The sequence below is a fragment of the Pongo pygmaeus genome, chromosome 8, assembly GCF_028885625.2.
Source record: "Pongo pygmaeus isolate AG05252 chromosome 8, NHGRI_mPonPyg2-v2.0_pri, whole genome shotgun sequence".
Taxonomy (NCBI): Eukaryota; Metazoa; Chordata; class Mammalia; order Primates; family Hominidae; genus Pongo; species Pongo pygmaeus.
Genome location: NC_072381.2, coordinates 74,093,260 through 74,111,271, shown reverse-complemented (window position 1 = coordinate 74,111,271; position 18,012 = coordinate 74,093,260). Strand labels below are relative to the sequence as shown.

General features: G+C 42.1%; 1 protein-coding gene across 4 annotated transcripts in view; it reads right to left on the bottom strand.

Annotated features, from left to right (window-relative positions):
* Positions 1–1,410: 1,410 nt before the first annotated feature.
* Positions 1,411–18,012, bottom strand: part of SLC25A16 (solute carrier family 25 member 16) — a 48,153-nt gene continuing 31,551 nt past the window's right edge. For 3 of the 4 annotated variants that reach the window (XM_054436680.2, XM_054436681.2, XM_063670553.1), the window contains 5 exons: positions 17,206–17,327; positions 16,888–16,954; positions 11,296–11,458; positions 9,967–10,035; positions 1,411–6,194 (listed from right to left, as the gene is read on the bottom strand). In XM_054436680.2, the coding sequence (XP_054292655.1) occupies positions 6,038–6,194; positions 9,967–10,035; positions 11,296–11,458; positions 16,888–16,954; positions 17,206–17,327 (578 nt within the window). In that variant the 3' untranslated portion in view covers positions 1,411–6,037. Of the gene's footprint in view, positions 6,223–9,966; positions 10,036–11,295; positions 11,459–16,887; positions 16,955–17,205; positions 17,328–18,012 lie in introns of all 4 variants that reach the window. The other variant, XM_054436682.2, reaches the window with a different exon arrangement.

The window sequence follows — 18,012 nt, the reverse complement described above, 5'->3', positions numbered from 1 at the left end:
TTTAGTAGAGATGGAGTTTCACCATGTTAGCCAAGATGGTCTTCATCTTTTTTTTTTTTTTTTTTTTGAGATGGAGTCTCACTCTGTCACCCAGGCTGAAGTGCAATGGCGTGGTCTCAGCTCACTGCCACCTCCGCCTTCCAGATTCAAGCGATTCTACCGCCTCAGCCTCCCGAGTAGCTGGGACTACAGGCACATGCCACCACACCCAGCTAATTTTTGTATTTTTAGTAGAGACAGAGTTAACACTATGTTGGCCAGGCTGGTCTTGAACTCCTGACCTTGTGATCCGCCCACCTCAGCCTCCCAAAGTGCTGGGAATACAGTAGTGAGCCACCGTGCCTGGCCAGGTCTTGATCTCTTGACCTCGAGATTCGCCCACCTCAGCCTCCCAAAGTGCTGGGATTATAGGCGTGAGCCACCACGCCCCACCGCCTTTGTCTGTTTCTTTAACCCCATCTGTTGCTACTCCTTCATGCACAATACTTCAGTCACACCTGCCTTTCAGCAATTCCATTGTCAAACCAAACTTTTTCCTGTTTCGGGGTTTTTGTACCTGGCGTTCTCTTCACCTGGGCCAGTCTTTCCCCTGAACTCTCTGCATGGCTGTTTCCTTTTCATCCTCCATGTGTCTGTTGAATGTATATATAGCGCATCAGAGAAACCTTTCCTTGACCATTCTCAAGTAGCTTATTTACTCTTTTCATAAGCACTTTCCACAAGCTGTAATTATTTTATTGCTTGGTATGTTTATTGACAAGTTCAAATTTAATGACATGTTACAGTTTCATTTGAACAGTGTATTACTGTATTAGAGTATAGCATCATAGCTAAAAGAATAGGCTCTAGATTCAGACCGGCTGAATTTGAATCCTAGATCCGCCACTTACGTGAACCTGGCCAAGTAATTTAATCTCCCTAGGCCTCGATTATTCCCATCTGCCAAAAAGAAATATTAAATGGTACTCATATCATAGTATTGTAATGGAGATTGAGCTAAGGCATCAAAGGTGCTTAAAACAAGGAATGCCACATAATTCTTCAGGGAATATACATAACTGTTATTATTTATCACCAGTTTCTAGTGCCCAATACGGTATCTGGGATTCAAAGAATAGATGCGAGGAACTATGTAAAGTGTATGCTTGCTATACAAGTGTGTCAGGTATTATTGATCCAACTCTGCAAGGCAACCCATTAATTGTACATAGTTTGGGAATAATCCTTGGGGAAAAAAAATAAATAATTGTACATAGGGTTTTTTAAAAAAACATTTTATATAAAAAAATGAGACAGAGTCTTGCAATGTTGCCCAGGCTGGGCCCGAACGCCTAGGCTCAAGTGATCCTCTTCGCTCAGCCTCCCAAAGGGCTAGAATTACAGACATGAGTCATTTCACCCAGCCATAAAAACTATTCATAAGTTTTATTATATATATAAATGATATGTATACATATATTTTTTCATTTTATTTATTTATTTATTTATTTATTTATTTATTTGAGACAGAGTCTCACTCTGTCACCCAGGCTGGAGTGCAGTGGGGCAATCTTGGCTCACTGCAACCTCCGCCTTCTGGGTTCAAGCAATTCTCCTACCTCAGCCTCCCAAATAGCTGGGACTACAGGCGTCCACCACCATGCGTGGCTAATTTTTGTATTTTTAGTAGAGATGGGATTTCACCATGTTGGCCAGGATGGTCTTGATCTCCTGACCACGTGATCCACCCACCTCCGCCTCCCAAAGTGCTGGGATTACAGGCGTGAGCCACCACGCCTGGCCAGGTTTTATTATATATTTGCCACTCATGCTGGCAAATCAGCAATAAGACATTTCTGTGAAACAAACCAAATGACTTTATTTCTAAATTGTTTATTTCTTGAACTGTTTGTGTTTCATTTCTCCCTGCTAGAACATAAAGTCTTCAAAAATAGGGACTAACCCTTCCTTCTACCCACCAGTAAACATCACTGAGTACCACTCTGACGCCATACCCTGTGCTCCCTGCCCTTGAAGGAACCAGATGTTGGGATGTGGGGACATTGATAAACAGGCAGTTAGCATAAAGTGTGGCACATACTCTATTAGAGAAATACCTGGTGTTATATGCTGATTTGGGAACCCAAATCAGATTGCAAGTACAGCTAACAAGCCTCCCAAGGGAATTCCTCCATAATGCTGACACAAGGTCTGGCACACAATTGGTGCTGAATAAATGGATGGTCAGTACCACGGTGAAGAATGGAATGAGGACAGGAGCACTGGCTCATGCCAGTAATCCCAGCATTTTGGGAAGTCGGGGTGGGCAGATCACTTGAGGTCAGGTATTCAAGACCAGCCTGGCCAACAGGGCAAAACTCAGCTCTACTAAATACTCAAAAATTAGCTGGGCGTGGTGGTGGGTGCTTGTAATCCCAGCTACTCGGGAGGCTGAAGCAGGAGAATCGCTAGAACCCAGGAGATGGAGGTTGCAGTGAGCTGAGATCACACCACTGCACTCCAGCCTGGGCAACAGAGTGAGGCTCTGTCTCAAAAAAAAAAAAAGTACAAAACTCAGCCGGGCATGGTAGCACATGGCTGTAATCCCAGTTACTTGGAAAGATGACTCGGGAGAATCGCTTGAACCCGGAGGTGGAGATTGCAGTGAGCTGAGATCTCACCACTGCACTCCAGCTTGGGTGACAGAGTTAAGACTCTCGTTAAAAAAAAAAAAAAAAAAAAAAAAGTAATGAGATATTATTAAACATATCCAGTAACTTCTCTACCTTCTACAGGTAATCACTGAAAACTAGGAGGTATACCTCACTTATCAATCCAGAAACCAGACCGCTGTCCCATTCTACAGACCAGAGAGCTATACCCACTGAGAGGTGGAAGAGAGGAACAATAAAGATCAAAAAAGAAATAAATGTCAGTCTTCAAATGGAAGATAACCTGGCAAGATGCACTTTGGGTAATCTATCTGAAATAAATCAGATATAAACACAGTCATTATTTTAAATATTCTTCCATTCTGACTTATGTTTAGCATTTGTGCTTCAATATGTAAACAGTTAAAAGAAAGAAATTGTCAAAACATGGATAAAATTTATTTTTAATATCCTCTGTATTCTATAACATATAGAATGCAAATTTGTCTTTAAAAGATATTTGCAATCTCCTTTTACTGATAACATAACTGAGGTATCTTTTTTTTTTTTGAGATGGAGTCTTGCTCTGTCACCCAGGTTGGAATGCAGTGGCACGACCTCAGCTCACTGCAAACTCCGCCTCCCAGGTTCAAGTGATTCTCCTGTCTCAGCCTCCGAAGTAGCTGGGACTACAGGTGCGTGCCACCACGCCCAGCTAATTTTTTGCATTTTTAGTAGAGACGGGTTTTCACTATGTTAGCCACGATGGTCTGGATCTCCTGACCTCGTGATCCACCTGCCTCAGCCTCCCAAAGTGCTGAGATTACAGGGGTGAGCCACCATGCCCGGCTCAATACTTATTTTATATACTTAAATTATCTTAAGATTTAATAACAATAATTAGCTACAGTGTGGTCTAGAAATGTAAATATACAAATGGTTTTAAGAACACATGTATTTCTTTTCTTTTTTTTTTCTTTTATACAGTCTCACTCTGCTGCCCAGGCTGGAGTGCAATGGCGCAGTCTCGGCTCACTGCAACCTGTGCCTCCTGGGTTCAAGCAATTCTCCCTGCCTCAGCCTCCCAAGTAGCTGGGATTACAGGCGCCCGCCACTATGCCCAGCTGATTTTCGTATTTTTAGTAGAGACAGGGTTTCTCCATGTTGGCCAGTCTGGTCTCGAACTCCTGACCTCAGGTGATCCACTCACCTTAGCCTCCCAAAATGCTGGGATTACAGGTGTGAGCCACCACATCTGGCCAAGAACACATGTATTTCTACCTACTGGTACACTTATAAATCATACAAAGATACATACTTATTTTTAAAATAAAGACTTTCAAAATGAAACCAGCTCGTCAAATTTTTACCAAGGTATGACAAGAAATCTTTTATGTAAAGAAATAAAAATTGAAGCAAAAATAACACTTTCAACTTAGTTTTCCTTCTTTTGTTTGAAAGAAACGAGGTCTCACTATGTTGCCCAGGCTGGTCTCAAACTCCTGGGGTCAAGATATCCTCCTGCCTCAGCCTCCCAAAGTGCTAGGGTTACAGGCAACAGCCACCACGCCTGGCCTCAACTTAGTTTTCTAATGTCTCCTTTTTTTTTGAGATGGAGTCTCATTCTGTCACCCAGGCTGGAGTGCAGTGGTGTGATCTCAGCTCACTGCAACCTCCACTTCCCGAGCTCAAGCAATTCTCATGTCTCAGCCTCGCGAGTAACTGGGACTACAGGCACGAGCCACCACACCGGCTACTTTTTGTATTTTTAGTAGAGGTGGGGTTTCACCATGTTGATCTTAAACTCCTGACTTCAGGTGATCCACCCAACTTGGCCTCCCAAAGTGCTGGGAACAAAGGCGTGAGCCACCACACCCGGCCTTCTGATGTCTTTAAAGTCACATCAAAGGGCCGGGAGCCGTGGCTCACGCCAGTAATCTCAGCACTTTGGGAGACCAAGGTGGGCAAATCATGAGGTCAGGAGATCAAGGCCATCCTGGCTAACATGGTGAAATCCTGTCTCTACTAAAAATACAAAAATTAGCCAGGCTAATTTTTGGTGGTGGGCACGTGTAGTCCCAGCTACTCGGGAGACTGAGGCAGGAGAATCACTTGAACCCGGGAGGCAGAGGTCTCAGTGAGCCAAGATCGCGCCACTGCACTCCAGCCTAGGCGATAGAGTGAGACTCCACCTCAAAAAAAAAAAAAAGTCACATCAATTCTACAAATTACTCTTTCTGAACACAGAACTTTAAATATTCCCTTCCCATTTCTGACATGCTTATAATAAATCATAAAAAGTACTCTAAACAGAATAAATGGAATTCTTACATTTTAAAACATTTTCTTAATATAAAGGATAACAATTCAAATCATATTTTACATTTCTACGTCTTCATATTGCACTAAAATTATTTTACATGGAAGAACTAGTTGATGCATCATAATACCTTAGAAACATTTTTTGATATTCACATCTATATTAATAAATATTTCACAGTCTACTTAAATATTCTAGTATAGAGCAAATCATCTAACAAAAACAAATCTATAGTGCTACTTTGTTTTTAAGAGCAAAGATATTCAGTATTTTTATTTCTGCCTCTGGGAAACACACTGACATTTTAAAACACATGTATGTCACTCATAGTACCTCATAATAACATTTGAGCAAGACTTAGTCGTTCATTCATTTATTAAGCAGGGTTTCATGATGTTGCATAGGCTGGCATGGAATTCCAGGGCTCAAGTGATCCTCTCACCTCAGCTTCCAGAGTAGCTGGGACCACATGCCCGTCCCACCATGCCTAGCTTCTTCATTTATTTTTGTGTCTCTACATGGCTACTTTTTAAATACAACATTAATTTTTTTAAAAAATGAAGGAAAGAAGTGTTTTTCCTATTATCCAGTGGAGCATAATTGTGAGAAAAGAGATAACAAAAATAAAACGTCAATGCTGGCTGTTTTATAGAACTTAAAAATTCAATTCTCATTATTCTATTGCAATATAACCAACCCTGCTTATTTTAATAATAATAAACACTGTCAGTCTTTTAAAAACCATGATAACAATTAAAAACTTTGAACAGCATGACAAAGCTAATGGCAACCTCTTGAACCCCGTTTTAAAGCTGGTTCTACTTCCAAATAAAACTTTAAAGCGGTTTAGCCAGCATCAGCTTAGGAATATTTTCTTCAATGTTCTAAGGTATAATGTTTGGCATCAAAAAGTATGGTAAGCACTTCTGATTTGTGACTAAAGAAAAAATAATCAAGTACTAAAATACCAGTGGCTCCTGTGACAGGGTAAATATCCCCATTCAAGTAATGCTCCCCCCACAATTATAGTAATATTTCATTTCTCCCTCTGAGAATGTATTAAGAAAAACCAACCATAATTTCTTTTTTAGTTGAGGTGAAAAAACTGCTTCATAAGTTCATATGTTGTAAAAGCCACTGCTTGAGAGGGAATACAGCGAATGTAATTAAGAGATAAACCACGATAGAGTCCTTTTCGAATTCCATGGTGTCCATAGACATACTTCATAGTATCCCGCATGGTACTGAAAGACAATGATTAAATGATGACCTCTATGCCCACTCATGAAGAAACAATTTCAGGATCCATAATATCAATTTTTTTTTTTGAGATGGACTCTTGCTCTGTCACCCAGGTGGGAGTGTGGATTGCAGTGGCACGATCTTGGCTCACTGCAGCCTCTGCCTCCCAGGTTCAAGTGATTCTCCTGCTTCAGTCTCCTGAGTAGCTGGGATTACAGGCACGCGCTACCATGCCCAGCTAATTTTTGTAATTTTTAGTAGAGACAGGGTTTCTCCATGTTGCCCAGGCCAGTCTCAAACTCCTGACCTCAGGTGATCCACCCGCCTCGGCCTCCCAAAATGCTGGGATTACGGACATAAGCCACTGCGCCCAGCCCATAATATCAATTTTTAAAGAGCTTAAATACCATCTTGAATAGCTTTAGAAAGACAAATGTTATAACAAGTGAAAATTTTTTCATAATAAAAAGGCAAGTCATTCCAAACAAGTACAAGCATTATGCATCAAATTTCAGGACTCATTAGTACAACATATTTTGTTTGTACTATGTCTATGACATTTACTGGACAACACTATTTCATACTTATATTTGAAATATTAATGCAATCCTTTTAAAGGATGTATGTCCAGTTGCCCTTTAAGCCTTTATTATAGCTCAAGTTGTATAGTATCAACAGCAGGTGGTTATAGAACTAAAGCTTGAAGGACTATCTTTCAGATTTCAGCAATGAAGACTTTCCTGTTTCAGAGTTGTTCCTTTCCTTTCAAACCAATAGTTTGGGCTTGGCCTTTCCCTTTCAATAGGCAATCTGAACTGAAATCTTTTCAAAAATCTTTTTTTTTTTTTTTAAAGAGACAGGTTCTCACTCTGTTGCCTAGGCTGGAGTGCAGTGGCAATCATAGCTCACAACAGCCTCCAACTCCTGGGCACAAGCAATCCTCCCACCTCAGCCTCTTGAGTAGCTGAGACTACAGGCACACACCACCATGCCTCACTAAATTTTTTGTTTGTTTGTTTTTAGTTAAAAAAAAATTTTTTTAGAGCCAAGGTCTTACAATGTTTTCCAAGCTGATCTCAAACTCCTGGCCTCAAGTGAACCTCCCACCTCAGCCTCTCAAGTAGCTGGATACAACAAGCACAGGGCAACGCTCCCAGCCCAAAAAATCTTTTGGGTGAACACAGAAATCCAAATTCACGAACAAATGTTCTGCTCTTCCCCTGAGCGACAACATATCACCAATCAAATGGAATGGTTCTAAATTACTATAAAGAAAACTCTGGAGCTGTGCTATACAATCACAGCAGCCACTAGCCACATATGGCTATTAAGCATTTGAAATGTGGCAGTCCAAATCAAGACGTGCTGTGAGTGTAAAATACATCCTGGATTTCAAATAGTTTGTATAAAAAAAACAAAATAATGAAATGTTGAGGTGATAACAGTTTAGGTTAAACAAAAAATATTTTTAACAATTATATATATATTTTTTCTTCTTTTTCCTTTTCTTTTTTTTGAGACGCAGTCTCGCTGCCAGGCTGGAGTGCAGTGGCACGATCTCGGCTCACTGCAACCTCCGTCTCCTGGGCTCAAGTGATTCTTGTGCCTCAGCTTCCCGAGTAGCTGGGACTACAGGCGCACACCACCACACCCAGCTAATTTTTTTGTATTTTTAGTAGAGACGGGGTTTCACCATGTTGACCAGGATGGTCTCGATCTCCTGACCTTGTGATCCTCCCACGTCAGCCTCCCAAAGTGCTGGGATTACAGGTGAGAGCCACCGCGTCCCGGCCCTTTTTCTTTTTTAGACAGAGTCTCGCTCTGTCGCCCAGGCTGGAGTGCAGTGGCATGATCTTGGCTAACTGCAACCTCCGCCTCCCAGGTTCAAGCAATTCCCTGCCTCAGCCTCCTGAGTAGCTGGTATGACAGGCACCTGCCACCACACCCAGCTAATTTTTTTTGTATTTTTAGTAGAGACAGGTTTCACCATCTTGGCCAGGTTGGTCTTGAACTCCCGACCTCATGATCCACCCACCTCTGCCTCCCAAAGTGCTGGGATTACAGGGGTGAGCCACTGCGACAGGGCTCTTTTGGTTTTTTTGAGACAGAGTCTCACTCTGTCACCTAGGCTGGAGTACAGTGGCGCCATCTCAGCTCTTTGCCTCCTGGGTTCAAACAATTATTGTGCCTCAGCCTCCTAAGCAATATTTCTTTTTTTTTTTTTTTTTTTTTTGAGACGGAGTCTCACTCTATCACCTAGGCTGGAGTGCAGTGGTGTGATCTTGGCTCACTGCAAGCTCCGCCTCCCGGGTTCACATGATTCTTCTGCCTCAGCCTCCCGAGTAGCTGGGACTACAGGTGCCTGCCACCACACCTGGCTAATTTTTTGTATTTTTACTAGAGACGGGATTTCACCGTGTTAGCCAGGATGGTCTAGATTTCCTGACCTCATGATCCGCACACCTCGGTCTCCCAAAGTGCTGGGATTACAGGCGTGAGCCATCACGCCCGGCCAATATTTCTTTTTATACTTTTTAAAAACTTGGCTACAAAAAATTTTAAATTAAACATGTAGCTCACACTATATTACTATTTTTAAAAACTGGCTGGGCGTGGAGGCTCACGCCTGTAATCCCAGCACTTTGGGAGGCCAAGGTGGGCGGGTCACCTGAGGTCAGGAGTACCAGACCAGCCTTGCCAACGTGGTGAAACCCCGTCTCTCCTAAAAATACAAAAATTAGCCAGGCATGGTGGCAGGTACCTGTAATCCCAGGTACTCGGGAGGCTGAGGCAGGAGAATCGCTTGAACCCGGAAGGCGGAGGTTGCAGTGAGCCAAGATCGTGCCATTGCACTCCAGCCTGGGGGACAAGAGCAAGACTTTGTCTCAAAAAAAAAAAAAAAAAAAGCTCTAAAATATTTTTTTTTTTAATAGAGACAAGGTCTCACTGTGTTGCCTGGGCTGGTCTTGGACTCCTGAGCTCAAGTGATCCTCCCACCTTGGCCTCCCAAATTGCTCGGATTATAGACATGAGCTACCACAACTAGCCTAAATTTAATATTTTCTTTGTTTGTTTTTGTTTTTTTTATTGAGATGGAGTCTCACTCTGTCACCAAATTGGCTCACTGCAACCTCCACCTCCCTAGTAGATGGGATTACAGGTGCCCGACACCACATCTGGCTAATTTTTGTATTTTTAGTACAGACGGGGTTTCATCATGTTGGCCAGGCTGGTCTCAATTCCTGACCTCAGGTGATACGCCCTCCTCGGCTTCCCAAAGTGCTAGGATTACAGGCATGAGCTATCGTGCCTGGCCCTAAATTAAATTTTTAACAGGAGGATTAGAACCTGATTATAGACCAGGCAGGCAGGCAGATCACTTGAGGTCAGGAGTTCAAGACCAGCCTGGCCAACATGGTGAAACCTTATTTCTACTAAAAATACAAAAATTAGCCAGTCATGGTGGTGGGTGCCTATAATCCCAGCTGCTTGGAAGACTGAGGCAAAAGAATCACTTGAACCCAGGAGGCGGAGGTTACAGTTAGCCAAGACCATGCCACTGCACTCCAGCCCGGGTGACAGAGTAAGACTGCATCTCAAAAAAAAAAAAAAAAAACCTGATTGCCTGATTGTAATCTTATAAAGTTACTAAAATAAACTTTGGGAGATAAAATGGAAGATACAGACTATTGGTCAAACTAGAGTCCTATCTCCTTACTGAGTTTAATGTTACATTTCCTAAAGAAAATGAACAATGACATATGATGAACTTACAGGCACTTTTCAAATTCTGGCAGAACAGTTCCTAATTGCATTCGCCGACGAGTCACATCAAATGGGTAGCTAAAACAAGAAAAAAAGGCATAAAGAATTAAAAATTTTTGGTTTTCTACTCAACAACTATTGAATACAAAGCCCTATAAACTCAAAGAAATAATATGTTACTGCTCTTATTGTTCTATCTAACCTAGGAGTCGGGATATAGGCATATGAATAAAATCAATTAACAATACAGAGATCTTTGCTTATGTGATCCCTCTGATTAGAGGATTCTATTCTCCCATCACCGTAATATCAAGTTCTGTTCATTCCTAAAGGCCAAATTAAATGCCAGTTCCTGAAGAAACAAACTGGTTGCTTTTCATTGTTGAACACTAATATACGGTTTCTCAACACTGGCACTACTGACATTTTCGGTTGGATCATCCTTTGTTGTAGGGAACTGTCCTGTGCACTAGAGATGTTTAAGCACATCCCTGACCTCCTCTCACTAGATACCAGTAGCACTCTCCCAGCTGTGACAACCAAAAATGTCTCCAGACATTAACAAATGTCCACTGGTGGTAAAATCACCCCCAGTTGAGAATTGCTCTAATGTTATGCAGCAAGTCCCCTTGAATACAGTAGACCAATACAAATTTTTCCATAAGAGCTAAAACTAATAATACAGATAATTGCCTGAAATTAAATACACAATATACAAATGCAATCTCTTTTTTTTTTTTTTGAGACGGAGTCTCACTCTGTCGCCCAGGCTGCAGTGCAGTGACGCAATCTTGGCTCACCGCAACCTCCGCCTCCCAGGTTCAAGCAATTCTCTGCCTTGACCTCCCGAGTAGCTGGGATTACAGGTGGCTGCCACCACACCTGGCTAATTTTTGTGTTTTTAGTAAAGATGGGTTTTCACCATGTTGGCCAGACGGTCTCAATCTCTTGACCTTGTGATCCACCCGCCTGAGCCTCCCAAACTGCTGGGATTACAGACGTGAGCCACCGCGCCCGCCCTGTTTCTTTTTTTCTTAGGCGCAAGGTGTCACTATGTCTCCTAGACTGGCCTCAAACTCCTGGGCTCAAGCAATCCTCCTGCCACAGTCTCCCAAGTAGCTGGGACAACAGGCAGCACTACTGCATCCAAACATGTTATTATTTATAATATGCTTAAAGTGCACACACATCTGAAAAAATGTATTAAATTGATACCTATATTTTGCAAGGGATCCTCTTTTTAAATAATCTATTAGAAAAAATAAATGATTAACCAATGCTGAAAATCAGGACTGGGTAACTATAATTTGATTAAATTAAGTTGGTGAAGAAACTTACGATATTGTCTGCGCTATTGCTCCAGCAACACCACCACAAAGTAAGTTTACGTGAGTTTTCAAAACTAAGACATTAGGATTGTCTGATGAAGGTCTGCCAAGAAGGGTAGGAGCATGGGAAAGCCCAACACTCTTCAAGGTACCAAAAGTAAAAAATGAAACACCTGAAAAACAAAAAATAAATTCACCATGACGCTTAACATAACATGAGCTGTGAAAAAGACACCATTCTTAAATAATAAACACATTTCCTAATTTCTGATGTTTGGCTTAATTTAAAATAGAAAGATTTGTGTACATAAATAACCTAAAGATGACAAAATTACCACCAATAAAAAATTATAGCTTTGGTTTTCACGCACCACTGCAGTTTACTGCACTGAAGGAGGCTATAGTGAATATAATGCCACTTTATATGTGAAAAAAAATAAAGTTTTCCAAGGTTTCACATGAGAAAAATTAAATTCATGATTATTAATCACAAGGAAATGTGACAACTTAACATTTAAAATAACGATGGCCGGGCGTGGTGGCTCACACCTGTAATCCCAACACTTTGGGAGGCTGAGGTGGGCGGATTACCTGAGGTCAGGAGTTTGAGACCAGCCTGACCAACATAGAGAAACCCTGTCTCTACTAAAAATACAAAATTAGTCAGGTGTGGTGGCGCATGCCTGTAATCCCAGCTACTCGGGAGGCTGAGGCAGGAGAATCATTTGAACCCAGGAGGCGGAGTTTGCGGTGAGCTGAGATCACGCCATTGCACTCCAGCCTGGGCAACAAGAGCGAAACTCCATCTCAAACACAAAACAAAACAAAACAAAAAAACAGTGATGGTGATAATGTAAGATACAGGCAAAAATTAAGAAGTGAAAAAGCATTTTTATTTTAAATAAGTGTCTGAGTTTGTCTTCAAGGAAGAATTGTGACCATGAGAGAAGCGTTTATGTTAATTCACAAAACACGTAGAATCTAATAAAAATAGTACGCAGGTAGCGCTTGTTAAACATTACATGATTTTACTGGAACCATTAAGGTTGTTTATTAATAAAATTAAGAATGAAATTCAGGGAGGGAAAAAAGTAAATAAATATGAAATTCAAGCATTCCTCCCAACTAAGCATTACTCAAGATATTGTGATGTTTATTGAATTGGCCAGGTGTGGTGGCTCATGCCTGTAATCCCAGCACTTTGGGAGGCTGAGGCAGGCAGATCACAAGGTCAAGAGTTTGAGACTATCCTGGCCAGCGTGGTGAAACCCTGTCTCTACAAAAAACACAAATATTAGCTGAGTGTGGTGGCACACGCCTGTAGTCTCAGCTACTCAGGAGGCTGAGGCAAGAGAATTGCTTGAACCCGGGAGGCGGAAGATGCAGTGAGCCGAGATCGCAACATTGCACTCCAGCCTGGCAACAGAGCGAGACTCTGTCTCAAAAAAAAAAAAAAAAAAAAAAAAAAAGATTCATAAGGGATTTCTCTTACCAAATATAAAGACTCATTATGAAACTGCCCTAGCCCATGTGGCAGCCTAACACTTATGGAGGCTAAGGTGGGAGGATTGCTCAAGCTCAGGAGTTTGAGACCAGCCTGGGTAATATAGTGAGAACTCATCACTACAAAAAATGTTTTAAAGGAGGTAGATGCAGTGTTACGTGTCTGCAGTCCCAGTTACTCAGGCGGCTGACATGGGAGGATAACCTGAGCTGAGGGAGGTCAAGGCTGCAGTGAGCCACGATTGCACCACTGCACTCAGCTATGATTGCACCACTGCACTCCAGCCTGGGCAACACAGCGAGACTCTATGTCAAAGAAAAAGAGAGAAAAAAAAACAAACTCTGCACTAATATTATTTTTTTAAGATGATTGGGAAAAGAAGAGACTTTTTTTTTTTTTTTGAAACAGAGTTTTACTCTTGTCACCCAGGCTGGAGTGCAATGGTGCGATCTTAGCTCACTGCAGCCTCCGCCTCCTGGGTTCAAGCGATTCTCTTGCCTCAGTCTCCTGAGTAGCTGGGATTACAGGCGTGCACCACCCCGCCTGGCTAATTTTTGCATTTTTAGTAGAGATGGCGTTTCATCAAGTTGGTCAGGTTGGTCTCAAACTCCTGACCTAATGATCCACTCGCCCTCGGCCTCCCAAACTGCTGGGATTACAGGCACGAGCCACTGTACCCAGCCAGGAAGAGACTATTTATAAAATGGTGCCAAGTCAAAAATGAAGGGGAAAAAAAAAAACTTCCTTAAGCGCCTCTGCTCGGCCGCCCCAGTGAGGAGCGCCTCTGATCGGCCGCCCCGTCAGGGAAGTGAGGAGCGCCTCTGCCCGGCCGCCCCGTCTGGGAGGTGAGGAGCGCCTCTGCCCGGCTGCCACCCGGTCTGGGAGGAACTGAGGAGCGCCTCTGCCCGGGCAGCCCCGTCTGGGAAGCGAGGAGCGCCTCTGCCCGGGCGGCCCCGTCGGGGAAGTGAGGAGCGCCTCTGCCCGGCCGCCCCGTCTGGGAGGAGAGGAGCGCCTCTGCCCGGGCGGCCCCGTCTGGGAAGCGAGGGGCGCCTCTGCCCAGCCGCCCTGTCTGGGAGGTGAGGAGCGCCTCTGCCCGGCTGCCCTGTCTGGGAGGTGTACCCAACAGCTCCGAAGAGACAGCGACCATCGGGAGCGGGCCATGAGGACGATGGCGGTTTTGTTGAAGAGAAGGGGAGGAAGTGTGGGGAAAGGAAGGAGAGATCAGATTGTTGCTGTGTCTGTGTAGAAAGGGGTGGGCATAGGAGACTCCATTTTGTTCTGACTAGGAGAAATTCTTCTGCCTTGGGATGCTGTTGATCTATGGCCTTTCCCCCAGCCCCCTGCTCTCTGAAACATGTGCTGTGTCAACTCAGGGTTAAATGGATTAAGGGCGGTGCAAGATGTGCTTTGTTAAACAGATGCTTGAAGGCAGCATGCTCTTTAAGAGTCATCACCACTCCCTAATCTCAAGTACTCAGGGGCACAAACACTGCAGAAGGCCGCAGGGTCCTCTGCCTAGGAAAACCAGAGACCTTTGTTCATGTGTTTATCTCCTGACCTTCTCTCCACTATTATCCTATGACCCTGCCATATCCCCCTCTCCGAGAAACACCCAAGAATGATCAATAAATACTTCAGAAATTAAAAAAAAAAAAAAAAAAAAAAAAACTTCCTTAACAAAGAAAAAAAATACTTCCAGACAGATTAGTGGCATATATATAAAATGCTAAATGTTAAAAATCATTCTCAGCAGAAAATATTTTTTGACACAATAAAGACTATCCATAAAAGAATAGATTGACGCATTCGACTACCTTAAAATTTGAATTTCTGAACCACTAGAACGGCTAAAAAAAAATACTTTGTTTTTTTTTTTTCAAACTGGGACAGGGTCTTACTCTGTCATTCAGGCTGCAGTACAGTGGCATGATCACAGCTCGCTGAAGCCTCAACCTCCTGGGCTCAGGCAATCCTCTTAACTCAGCTTCTCAAGTAGCTGGGACCACCAAGCCTGGCTAATTTTAGAAAATTATTTGTAGAGACAGATTCTCCCCATGTTGCCAAGGCTGGTCTCAAATTCCTAGGCTCAAGTAATCCTCCTGCCTCAGCCTCCCAAAGTGCTGGGATTATAGGTGTAAGCCACCATGCCTGGCCACACAACATTTTAGTTTGCTATTAGTGCACTGTTTTTTTGTTGTTGCTTTTTTTTTTTCTTTTTTGGGACAGAGTTTTGCTCTTGTGGCCCAGACTGGAGTGCAATGGTGCAATCTTGGCTCACTGCAACCTCCCACTCCTGGGTTCAAGCAATTCTCCTGCCTCAGCCTCCCAAGTAGCTGGGATTACAGGCATGCACGACCACGCCCAGCTAATTTTGTATTTTTAGTAGAGACGGTGTTTCTCCATGTTGGTCAGACTGGTCTCAAACTCCTGACCTCAGGTGATCCGCCTGCCTTGGCCTCACAAAGTGCTGGGATTACAGGCATGAGCCACCATGCCAGCCCTTGTTGTTGCTTTTTTGTTTGATTTTTAGAGACAAGGTCTCACTCTGTCACCCAGGAGGGTGTCCATTCTTTTGGACAAAGCTCCTACACTAGGCCCTAACAGACCAGACTAAAAATCAAAACAGAGTCACCATGCTTAAGTTCCACACTACCAAACTAAAACTAGTTGTTACCTGACCTCCTGAGAAATTAGGAGAAAGAAGTGACAGCCACTTTCTCTAACAGGCCAGTTTCAATCTTGAATAAGCTTGATAGTAAACTTCTGTTTGCTTGCTTGCTTGATTGATTGATTGACTGACTGATTGATTTAGAAATGGAGTCTCACTCTTTCGCCCAGGCTGGAGTGCAGTGGCGTGATCTCGGCTCACCACAACCTCCGCCTCCCGGGTTCAAATGATTCTCCTGCCTCAACCTCCCGAGTAGCTGGGATTACACACACACGCCACCAAGCCAGCTAATTTTTGTATTTTTAGTAGAGATGGGGTTTCATCATGTTGGCCAGGCCAGTCTCGAACTCAGGTGATCCACCCGCCTTGGCCTCCAAAAGTGCTGGGATTACAGGCTTGAGCCACCACACCCGGCTCCTTTTGCTTTAATACTTACACAAAAAAGGTAGCCTAATACAACCTGAAGTTAACTAGTGATTTTTCTATTTTATTCTTCCTGTCCCCAACTTACAAGGATAGTAACTTTGAACTGAGCAACCTGCTTGTTCATTGTTTCTGCTTTCTTCAACCCTTCCTCTATAATAAAATCAACTCCTTCGGGTCTAGTCATTGCAACACTTACTCTATTTTTATGAAATGAAGTATTGCCCAATTCTAGAATTGCAAAATAAAGCCAACTGAGATGTTTAAACTAAACTGGCTGCAATTTTGTCTTGTAACACAACTATATGTAAATCCACAATTACCTCAAAATAAAAAGTTTAGTTTAAAAAAAAAACAGGACTGCCGGGCACGGTGGCTCACGCCTGTAATCCCAGCACTTTGGGAGGCCAAGGCAGGTAGATCACCTGAGGTCAGGAGTTTGAGACCAGCCTGACCATGGGCAGGAGAATCGCTTGAACCCAGCAGGTGGAGGTTGCAGTGAGCCGAGATCACGCCATTGCACTCCAGCTTGGGCAACAAGAGCCAAACTCCGTCTCAAAAAAAAAAAAAAAAAACAGGACTGTAAATAAGGTAATAAATGGAGATTAGAGAACTATAGGTATCCTTATTTTTCTTCTTTCTACTTTTCTATATTTTCAAAATTTGCCATAAGTCTTCATTATTTATAATGAGACAAAAACCACTTTTCAACTCCTATTTTTGATTAACATGCTCATAAAAACTAAATGTTTAACATCATCTAACATGTGTGTTAATAAGACTACAGCTGGCTCAGATATTAAGAAAAAGATGTAAAGTACTTTTCCACTTATTATACACAAATAGTCATCTTTATATCCAAGATATTATTATGTGACCATGCATAAATCATTTCTTATTAAAAGTACTTAACAGAGAGCATCTTTTTGTATTACCATTTCAGAAAAAAAAAAAAGGTAACAAATTTTAAACACGCAAATTAGGATTCTAGCAAATTTGAAACATACCTGCATATGGAGCCATTCCTAAAATAGTAGGCATCAGACCTCTGTAAAATCCAAAGAAACCACCTTCCTTTTGAGTGAAGGAAAATTGCAAGTGAGATTACATTGTGCTCATTATCATAAACATCAAAGAACAAAATCACACTTTATAACAGAAAAATTATTCTGGGATCCACCCTGAAACACAAAGATGTGTTTTCATAATTATTGTTATTAACATCAATAATTATAAGTAAAATAATAATTATTTATATGACATTCAAAATATTTTCCTAAGTATAAAAAGGCATGTTATAGATGAGGAAGGTAAATATGAAATACCTTTGCATAAATTGTTTTGAATGCATGAATAATTCCTGTATAGGTGTGTTCCCCTTTCACCTGGAATGCTAGGCGGACCCTAACCATGTCAAGAGGGTAAGTACAGATAACTGCTGTCATACCTGAAAAGAAAGTAGAAATTTAAAGGTAAAACAAATTTTTGATATATACATATATTCCCCTATCATTAGTATTATTCTCAATATTATGGCAATGGTGAAAACCCAATAAAATCAAAGGTGATATTATTGACAGAATTATACCATATCATTAGATGGAAAACAACCTAGTAAGTGAAGGGTCAGTTTGTAAAAAACGTTTTCAAGTTCTTCTCACTGTGAAGTTATACTGTTAGCACCAAAATGGTACAGTGTACAGTGTAAGGGAATCATGAGATTTAAAAAAAAAAAAATTATTCTACTATTTATGTATTCCCAGTTAAGATATCAGAAAGGAAACACAGTAGGTTCTCCTGATCCATGGTTTCCACGTCCATGGATTGAAGCAACCATGGATGGAAAATGTAGTGAGGTCTACAATGGTTGCATCTGTGATGAACATGTACAGATTTTTTGGTCACTATTTCCTAAACCATATACTATAACAAGTATTTACATAGCATTTACATTCTATTAGGTATTATAAGTAATCTACACCCAGCCCAACTCCATCTATTTCTTAATTCCTTTTCCGATGTTCCAAGTTTTCTGGTTACTGGCTGAAGGTGGTTTAATAGGCCAGGCGTGGTGGCTCACGCCTGTAATCCCAGCACTTTGGAAGGCCGAGGCAGGTGGATTACAAAGTCAA